This window comes from Cervus canadensis, chromosome 16 (assembly GCF_019320065.1).
Source record: "Cervus canadensis isolate Bull #8, Minnesota chromosome 16, ASM1932006v1, whole genome shotgun sequence".
NCBI lineage: Eukaryota > Metazoa > Chordata > Mammalia > Artiodactyla > Cervidae > Cervus > Cervus canadensis.
This window is the reverse complement of record NC_057401.1, coordinates 24,151,278-24,162,061: the sequence shown is the minus strand read 5'-3', so window position 1 is coordinate 24,162,061 and position 10,784 is coordinate 24,151,278. Positions and strand designations below refer to the sequence as shown.

At 38.5% G+C, this 10,784-nt stretch overlaps 1 protein-coding gene across 1 annotated transcript in view; it reads right to left on the bottom strand.

Annotated features, from left to right (window-relative positions):
- Positions 1–5,476: 5,476 nt before the first annotated feature.
- Positions 5,477–10,784, bottom strand: part of ARL15 (ADP ribosylation factor like GTPase 15) — a 446,071-nt gene continuing 440,763 nt past the window's right edge. The window contains exon 5 of the mRNA XM_043488410.1: positions 5,477–7,386. Coding sequence (XP_043344345.1) covers positions 7,234–7,386 — 153 coding nt within the window. The 3' untranslated portion in view covers positions 5,477–7,233. The remainder of the gene's footprint in view (positions 7,387–10,784) is intronic.

The window sequence follows — 10,784 nt, the reverse complement described above, 5'->3', positions numbered from 1 at the left end:
GGAATGAATTACTGACATGATGTCCTAATCCCATTATACAGAGTGAAGTAAGCCAGAAAGATAAAGACCAATACAGTATACTAACGCATATATATGGAATTTAGAAAGATGGTAACGATAACCCTATATGCAAGACAGAAAAAGAGACAGATGTATAGAATAGACTTTTGGACTCTATGGGAGAAGGCGAGGGTAGGATGATCTGAGAGAACAGCATCGAAACATGTATTTTTTAACAGATGCTCTTACTGTTGCTGTTTAGTTGCTAAGTTGTGTCCGACTCTTTGTGACCCCATGGACTGAAGCATGCCAGGCTTCCCTATCCTTCACTGTCTCTTGGAGTTTGCTCAAACTCACATCCATTGAGTTGGTGATGCCATCCAACCATCTCATCCTCTGTCTCCCCCTTCTCCGCCTGCTCTCCATCTTTCCTAGCATCAAGGTCTTCTCCAATGAGTCAGCTCTTTGCATCAGGTGGCCAAAGTATTGGAGCTTTAGCTTAAAATCAGTCCTTCCAATGAATATTCAGGGTTGACTTCCTTTAGGATTGACTGGTTTGATCTTCTTGAAGTCCAAGGTACTCTCAAGAGTCTTCTCTAGCACCACAATTTGAAGGCATTAATTCTTCAGCACTCAACATTCTTTATGGTCCAACTCTCATGTCCACACATGACTACTGGAAAAACCATAGCTTTGACTATACAGACCTTTGTTGGTAAAGTGATCTCTGCTTTTTAATATGCTGTCTAGGTTTGTCATAGATTTCCTTCCAAGGAGCAAGCATCTTTTAATTTCATGGCTTCAGTCATCATCCTCAGTGATTTGATTTTGAAATCCAAGAAAATAAAATCTGTCATTGCTTCCACTTTTCCCCCTTCTGTTTGCCATGAAGTGATAGGACCAGATGCCATAATCTTTTACTGTTAGGTAGAATAAAACACAAGAGACTGCTACCATAGAAGAATTATGTTCTTGGAGATTCATCATTTCAAATATAGATCATTTATCAGATTTCCAGACAGAAACATGAGACCATGCTGTTCTACAGAAAAAGGTAAAGTTCTGTGAATATAGAAAAGATGAAAAAAAAAAAAAGTAGGCAATTGACAGAGTTTGGTTTTGCACTTTGGAGGCAATTTGTGTGCTAGACACATGCTTTGTTGTTATAGCAGAAAAACAGAAGAAAAGTTGCTAGTTTTACAGAGTTCTATTTAGAAAGACACTAAAAAGAGGGAAAGCCTTTTCGACATATGTGTGTGTTAGATTTCTAGTTTTATTAGTGGTCTCAAAAGAAGCTATAAAGCACTAAAAGACAATTTGACATTAGTAGGGCTGAAAACCAGAAATTTGGACCAAGAAAAAATATTTTAAAATCTAGAGATTCAAATTACAATTGTACTATAAAAATGCCCTCCAAATAGAAAAACATTTTCTATAGTCACAGAAATAACCCAGCTTAACCAAATGCCACAGGAATGGAAGTCCTACAAAGACAGGGACCAAGACTGCTCTCTTTAGTGCTGTATCTAACACAACACCAAGGACAGAGCAGGTGTTCAGCAAAAACATACCAAATGCACAAAGAAACGCCTAAAATTATCAAAACCAAAAGTTCCAATTGTGAGATAAAACCTGTAAAAAAAATATCATGGTAAGTTGGCTCTTGACAAACTGTCATCTGAAAAATCCTGTTGAAGCAGCTTAATAAAAGTGTTGGGTTGAGACACCCCATGACTAGAAAGTTGTAAAACAACTGGAGAAGGTCCAGAGCCAAGCCTGACTTGCTCCAGATGATAGAGAATGACAGCCAGACTTATTGTTTGCATTCCTGTCTCTGCCTTTTGGTGAGCAGTTTCCGCTCCAACCAAATCGTCTCATTTTTAATTTACTCTATTTATATGTCTAATGATTTAATATCACACCATACCAGTCTGGCCTTCAGGTGCCCTTGACACACATTTTTCTGACTGACCTTTCCATATACTATACATAAACCAGCCAGAAATCATTTATCTCCACAGGAGTATCTCAGGTGAGGATCATGGTTTTACTTCTTTCTCCAGAAACAGCCTTTTTCACAGGCTCCGTCTGAAGAGAGGCGCCCCCCCTCTCCCCCGCCACCAACCCATGTCTTCTGTAAGCTGTCCAGACATGGAGGCATCAGATCAGGTCTTCTAGTCATTCCACTGCTTGCAAAGCAATCATTTACAGGCGTTTGGTGTTTGGTCTGACATCTTTTTGATGCTGAAGCTCCAGCCTTTGTCTCCATGAATCACTTGTCAGTAAAGGCTGTGGCATTCTAGGCTGGATTTCACACCTTCTGGAAGGGTTGCTTGTTGATGTAAGTGATCTTAGGCTTTTTTGAAATGACCACCTCCCCCACCTCTCTATATGCCATGAGGAAACGGGAATGAGGGAGATCTGGGAATCTGATGCTTATTCAAGGCTTATTTTCATTTGTCAGTATGTATCTTGTCCCTGTGTGTTTGGAGCCAGGTTTTCCTCTTGGGGTACAATACTGTCAACTCACCTCCACGGCTGTAACGTTGCTGCTAAAAAAGAACCGGGATGAACTATCTCTGTAGAGTAATTTGAGAACATCAGAATGAGAGGGAGAGGTTTTGGAACAATAAAGGAAGAAGGGAAAAGAAGAATTCATCATTCTTTGGTAGTTTGCAGGCCACTTTTTCCCCCCAGAGGATCATTTTTTTAAAGTGCCACTTGATGGCCATGCCCAAGTCGGTCACAGCTATAGAGACGTGCACTGAAGCAGTATGGGGTCAGGAGTCAAACTGGGTCATAAGCCAGGCTTGTCCCAGCAAAGGCATGAAATCGAGGAGTCCTTTTCCTTATTCTCCATACTGGCACCAGTGACCTCACAAAGTATATATGGTAAGTGAAGCTGCTTTAAACCACAAAGCCTGAAAATATTTCTTTCTGAAAAATGATTATTCAAATTACATATCCCATGGAAACTCCCTGCAATTTGAGGACTTGAGCAGAGGATTAAAATGTTGGGGTGAGCTATAAGCCTAAGAACATCGTTGGTGGCCTTTCTAATGCAGGACCCAATGATCAGAGCCATCCTCATGGAGCAGAGACGGGAATGTACAGAGAATGTGATAGAAGAATCATGCACTTTTTACTTCGCCCTCTTCTGTAAGGAAAGAAGGATGTATATTGGAGAGATTCTTCTCGGTGCCTTTTAAATCTTTTGCACTGGTTTTCACAGAACACCACTTCATGAAGAGGTTGTCACACACAGATGAATGCCCTGGATGGGAAGTCAGAAGTTCCAGCTCTTAGGAAACAGTAGGTGGAAGGAGAGTTTTTCATTCAAAGAATATGGGAAAAGGGGAGGAGAAACTGATATCCCATCTAAGGCTTCTGGGTCTCACAGGGATCCTTTTCATGTTCCTAAATCAGTCCAAGGGGGGTGGGGCAGGGTGCCAAAATGGGCTCATCAGTCACTCCGTGCATCCAAGCTGGAAAACATTTAACCCTGAGATGCAAATCATTTAATCATGCTGACTCAGTAGGGACCAAAAGTTGTGAACCCTTGGGATCCAGGAATTCCCAACATGATGTGATAATGCATTTCACAGCATGAACTTCAGATCTCTAGGACCCAGGCTGGGAAAAAGATGGCAGGGAATCTACATTCTCCTAAAGTTTTATCCTTCCCTACAAATGCATTGAAAAGGAGGGATCCCCAAGGGGAACTCCCACTTCCCACCCCCTCCACATATCTTTTTCTTTCTGTTTGCACCATTAGGTCAGCAGGTTAATGAAAATGCACTCTAAAATTATAAAGAGGATAAAGCCAGGCATGAATATTAGATTTCCACTGGAGTCTGAATATTCCATCTGCACATTTTTAAGAAAACCCCATTGGCTGCAAATCTTAGTTTTGTCCACATTTTGCCTGGATATGTCTGAGGTGCTTAGAAACTTGGTAAATGCTAATTGCCTACCTTGGAAACAAAACTAGGAAGGCTGGTTGGTTCCCAGCTTAGACATGAGGTGTTGCAAGCTTTCTGTGTAGTTGAATAATTTGTCAGGATAATGTTGGGAGCAAACAAGAGTGGGGGATTGTATTTTTCATTTTCTATCATGTATTTTTCCTCTCCCCTTTTTCTTTAGCTTCTTTGTCCATCTATCTTTTTTCTTTTTCTTTTACAGAATATTCTCATCCTTAAGGATGGACCTGTAAATACACAGCATTTCCTCTTGAGTCACTTAAAAATATTTACTTACTTCTTCGGGGCATCAATCCACATTAAAGGACAAAGTTCATTGCACCAAACAGCTACTCTGAGAAAGCTGCTTTTACAGCAAATATTATAAAATGATGCTTTGATTGAAGGATGACATCTGACATTAACGTCTCGATTGTGCTCACTCTTTCTGAAGGAATGGCTCCAATGAAAGTAAATTGCTGCTGAAGACAAACCAACTGGAAAAGACCCTTGTGCTTTTTTTTTTTCTTTCTTTTTTGTCTCTTAAGGTTTTCACAATGGCTTCAAAGGCAACGTGAATTAATCATTTGTTTTGACCCAAGAGCAGCAGAACTTATTTTGAAGACTTAAACAGGCAACACAAATGTAAACAGAAATCTGGGACTCCCAAATGCTAAAGTTGGAAGGAGTCAGTCTGAAAACATCAATTCTACTCAGCGTTTATTTTCACTTGAAGATAGTGGAAATCATATAAATCATGGACAAAACGAGTTCTTCTTGCCTGGCAATTGTCCACATGAATCTGTTAACCTTTAAGTATAGATACAGAATTTTTAATAGAAAGACAGGGCAATATGGCAGTTAGTTAGCAACTGATACTGTAAACTACAGGAGATACAAAGTTCTGTCATATAAATTAATTGCCATTACAAAAAGGCAACTGCTTGAGCTAAGAAGGTACAAAACTGGTAACTTCCATAAATATAACAAGAAGCTAAGTGAAGAAATACATAACAGACTGTTTTTCCTATATAATATTCGAATATGCAAACTAAGACACCTGTGGCACTTTACATGAAAGTAGGAATATGACAGACCACGCACACCACCCTCCCACCCACCCATGTCCATCCAGGCCCCCTCCCCTCCCCCCAAGTGGATTTCCCAAACACAGCAAATTCTAGGGTTACAAGGACAGGATGCCGCATGGAAGCAGCAAGACGGCGAGCTCTGAACTGCTAGACAAAGAAGGAGCCTTATTGACAGTTGTAAAGCATTAGGCGTCAGACAGAAACTTGTCAAAAACAGCTGTTGTTGGGTACTGATTGATAATGTTTTCATTCTGACGGCTGAGACACTGCAGACAGTCGTGGGTCTGAGAAGAAGCCCATCCCTGGCGCACACATGAACACACACACAGACAACGGGAAGTCATTTAACAGATGGCTTAGGAGCACTCAGCTACGGTATCTTAAAAAGACAACATTGTACATTTAATGAACTTGCAGAGAAAGCAATGCCTAATAATCATTTATTTTTCATAGAAGATGAGCACAGCAGGACAAAATAAAAGCAGGGATTGTGCAAGTGGTCATCGGAATAAAAGTTTTGTGCTGCTCATGGGTTATGTTTTAAAAATATTCCAGGATGCTGCAGACCAAATCTGAATATGAATCTTTTTGGATCCATTTCATTTAAAAAAAAAAAAGAAAGCTTAAAAGAAGTGTTCGATGTTTCAAAGGTAATGATTTCCTTAAAATTCACCCACAAGATCAAACCACAAAAACTGTATCTGAATGACATATATCTTCTGGAGAATTTACAAGGTAGTACATCACCTTGTAATAGAATGCGAGTCTGTGGTATCTGGGAATCAGTCAATGGAAAAAAAATTCCAAACATGTTTTTATTGCTCAGGTGAAAGGAGCAGTTTTCTCTCATTTGTTCACTTTGTAGTTTAAATGGTCAAAAATCTACAAAATGTGCCAAAGGGTATTCTATCCATTAACCTCAATATCCATAGATTATTCCTGATTTAGAAAAAGCCAAAGGTGCCAAAACTTAGTAAAACTGTACATTTATCTCTGTATAATTTTATCATTTAAACTAAATGCAAAAAACAAAAACAAAAACAAAAAAAACAGTTCCAAAGACTGACTCTAGGCCTTAAAATTATTTATTTGCTGCAGCCCTAGCACATTATTAAGGGCATACTGAAACCCCTGAAAATAGAGGTTTATAGTAGAAATACTGATAGACCTTTAATTACTGGATGGAGACATTGACAGACTCCATTAACCTACATTAGCACTTACTGAATGACGATACAGATGATTCTGCCTTTATTATCTGTCAAATCATGCCAGCTTAAGCCCTATCCAGTATAAACTATACTTCATTTGGCTGTTTTTAAAAAGTTTTGTCTATTATTTTAAAAATTACTTTCTCTATATCAATCAGACATAAGATTTTTAGAAAAAGGTTTTCAGAAACATATTACACTGCAGCTTGACTTAATGTTGGGTAATTTTTCCATTAAAAAAATATTTGAGGACTTGATGAACAGTGATGCATACACTGTGCCTACATTTCCTCTAGCTCTTCTCAAAAGTGGAAATAATGTCTTTGCTCTTAGCAAAGAGCAGACTGAGGGAGACTTTAGATGTAATTAAAAAAAATTAGGCATCTTGTCTTTAAGTTCTTTGAAGTCAATTTTACTATGGCAAGGATATTCCTTTCTGATAAGGTAATTAACTGAAGTTTTTGGTGCTTATTTTTTCCCATATGCTATAAGGCCAGTATACAAAAAACTTAAAAATAAGATAAAACCACAAAGAGATTTTGAAAATGATACACATATTATGGGGAATGCCAGTCACACAACACTCCAGCCCAAACCAAGGGTAAGTGAGCCAAGGTTCTCAGTCTCCCTGAGTCCTCTATAAGGGATTTGATTTCTATGAGCCACAAATTCCATCCATTTTAGCACAGAGAAGAGCCGCTTAGAACAACAGAAGGAAGAGACATGAGGTGAAGATAATTAGTGGTAAACAGAGAATAAATTCTCTCTCAGTAGTGTGTACTTGACGGTAATGCCGATGATAAGTCACCTGATTTACAGAATATTCACTTTAATAGAGAGATGAGAGTTTGAGATAACTGGAAGAAAACAGATACTAAAGCCATTACAGTCCAGATACCAAAATAAAATTAACGGGAGAAACTAACATGGTAGGCTCAAGGCCTTGTGGGAACCCATTTTCTTCACCAGATTTCACATTCTTACAGCTTCATGGTCTTTTTCTTCTAACAAATTTATCAGCTGAGAGAAGCTGTCTTTCAGTGCCTCCATGTCATCCAGCGAGCAGGGCTGCAGAATCCAGCGTTTTCCACGTGCAAGTGGTTCAAGTTCAAAATATTTTTTGACCTTAATTGGGGGGAGGGAGAGAAACAGATTATTAATTACATAGGAATCTTTCTCTTACTGAAATTTTGTGAGTTATGAAGTAGGGGAATTTTAAGAAGCTATGTGAACTTGATGTTCAGGACTTTCTAGAATCCCATCTGCAGCTGTGGTTATAATATAGGTTATATGTTGTGACCCGGGAGTGTTTTCTTTAGGGGTGAATGAACTGCTTGCAAGCTACCATTCCACCCATTCACTTAACAGCATGGGAGGTCTGATGAAGTCTGAGAAAGAATTATATGTACTATGGCACAGGTCAAAAACACACAGCAGAACACCAAAAAGTTGCAATTCAATCAAAGTAATTCTAGCAGAATCGCGTTCATTATATCACCTTGCTAACTTACTAAACTGGTGACAGCCAATAATATGTACACTATCAATTACACAAGACAATCATTTTGATCAAACATACACAAAACAAAAAATATAATTTAAATAAGCCTTTATATCTCTCATTTAAATATGTGTCTCTGGCATATATTTCTGAGACCTGGGAAAGTGGTTTTCTAGTTAAGAGATGGAAACCAAGTGCATGTATATGCGTATATATTCTTATATAAATATACATACACACATAAAGTCTCTTAGCTTTTTTTCCTCCCAGTCTTGAATTTTCAGGGAGGAAAAAATCAAGACTTTATAACTGTTATGTGGGGTGTAGCATGTGCTATCGGAAAAACCTATTCTACTATGAATTGGTCACAAGTCACTCTCAGTGTGTGTGAGGTAGGATACTGACTAATAGCATACAGGATTACCAACTCTGGACAGCAAATAAATAACAAATTATCATGGTTTCCAGAAGTACTATGATGTTTCTCTCAAAGGGTATGACAAAGTACAAAGTTCATGAAGCTATATACACACATACACATGCACAGACACTGTATCACACAAGAACAGGATATTGTATTTTGGTAGCAGGGCTTACATTATATCAAACACAGTGAGTAGCAGCAACAGAAGAAGTATTATTCAAAGACATTCTTTGTCAACAAACTGAGTTAAATCCCATGTGCCATGGAGTTACCACTTGCCAAGGTGTTACCTTAATCAATACCTTGACCCAGAAAAAAAAGGTGTTCCAATCTTAAGCCACTTCCAAATGTGGTTTCATTTTGACTTTATCATCACAAGTACCAAACTACTGTTAACAGCAGAGATATACCATTCAAAGTGGTATTAATATGTGTGTACATTTTTTATGTAAGAAGATATAAATAACACTAAGCTTTTATGGTACTTTAGGAATCCCAAATATGCTAACACTTTACAGTTCAAGTGTGTCCCAAAAGTCCTTCGAGAGATGTCTGCAAATTCATAATAAATACTCCTTCTAACAACAACAACAAAAAGTCCTTGAGAATGGAAGGACTCTCATTAATTCTGATTCTGAAGAGTAATGGGAAGCTCATTTACAGATCAGAAAATGGGTCCATGACTTCAGAAAAATTTTTGGCCAAGATATTTTACAAACAAGAGGAATTCTCCCTTATAGAAAATGTAAGGTTCCTTCTTTTAATTTCTTTAGGGCAGTGAAAATTACTTACTTCAATAAGAATCTGAAATTGCTTGTGCAAAGGCCAGGACCAAGAACCCAGTCTGCCTCCTCAAGGGAGGTGCTGCTGGTCAGTGGACCAAAGGGACTGTGGGCCAGCATGGGGAGAAAGAGCTGGCAGGAGTGACAGGTGGGGGACACGTTCAAATCTACAGCTAGAAGGAGGAGTTGGTGCTCTAAGGAGTTTAAAATCAGAGAGGCTAGTCTCTTTGATTATGCCACAAAGAGGGCTTCAGGTTGTACCACAGAGGGAAGTCTGTGCTTATGATGCAATATGCTATTTGATCAACGATGCCTCCCATCAAGAGTGGACAGTGTGTTGGATGCAAATCTGGTACAGGAAGGAAGTTGTACCCTTGTCACATGGTATAAATTCAAATCTAAAAGAACAGCATTTTAAACATTGCTAATAACTGGGAAGAGGACTAGTGGCAAGAAATCCAGTAATATTAAAGCTAACACAGTAAGTGCATATTATTAACATTACTTCCGTCAAATGGTTCATTTAAAACTTCACAGAATTCATCCTAGTAGCGTATTAACAGGTAATTTAAAAACAATGTTAGAAAATATTACAAAATATTGTAACTTGTGATATTTGGCAATATGGATTGGATACAAAAGCACAGTAAGGATTTTAGGTACTAGGCAACTGAAAATATAGTCTATGATGCAGGCACACTTGGGAGATAATAAAGATGTCCAAAGGTAGTTATGTTTCAGAAGTTGTTCCTGCTGAATATTAACTATGAGAAGGAAATGGAAGCTTTGATTACAGGGTGGTCACCTGATGAAGGAGCCTACTGGTGTTAAGCCGACAAATATAGCGGATAACCTGAGATTTTCAGATCTGTAACCTAAGTGGGTATCTAATTCTCCCATATTCACTTTCAGTTCAGTTCAGTCGCTCAGTCGTGTCTGACTCTTTGCGACCCCATGGACTGCAGCACGCCAGGCCTCCATGTCCATCACCAACTCCCGCAGTTTACTCAAATTTATGTCCATTGAGTTGCTGACACCATCCAACCATCTCATCCTCTGTTGTCCCCTTCTCTTCCTGCCTTCAATCTTTCCCAGCATCAGGGTCTTTTCAAATGAGTCAGTTCTTCGCATCAGGTGGCCCAAGTATTGGAGTTTCAGCTTTAGCATCAGTCCTTCCAATGAACATTCAGGACTGATTTCCTTTAGGATGGACTGGTTGGATCTTTTTGCAGTCCAAGGAACTCGCAAGAGTCTTCTCCAACACCATAGTTCAAAAGCATCAGTTCTTCAGATCTGTAACCTAAGTGGGTATGTAATTCTCCCATATTCACTTTACTGGTATCCAAATGACTCTACACCACTCTACATTTATAATATTTAAAAAACAAGTTTGGCATTCCAATGATATTCACATACACTAAGTGACTGTGTTTGCTGTGGGAACATAGCTTTTCACTACCCAGAGTTTTATGTTCCTAAAAACAAAGAGTACAATACAAAAGAGGGGAAGATGAAGACAATGCTCTGTCTTGAACTTTTTCTTCAGGATAAAATTTTTATTTTGCTTTCCTACATTAATCTGAAGAGCACATTTTACCACCTTCCCCCAATATGACAATAAAAATTACCTACTCACACACTCGACTTGTCCACAATCACTTTTTCTGTCCTTCGACATGCCAGAGTATGATTTTAAAGAAAGGTGTTTAAGTTTGACCATCATAAACCATATGTTTACATATTATATTTAAGGTTAAAAAAACTGCCCAAGATGCAGGGATCTGTTTTTTATGATGAACATCATTTTTTAAAGGTT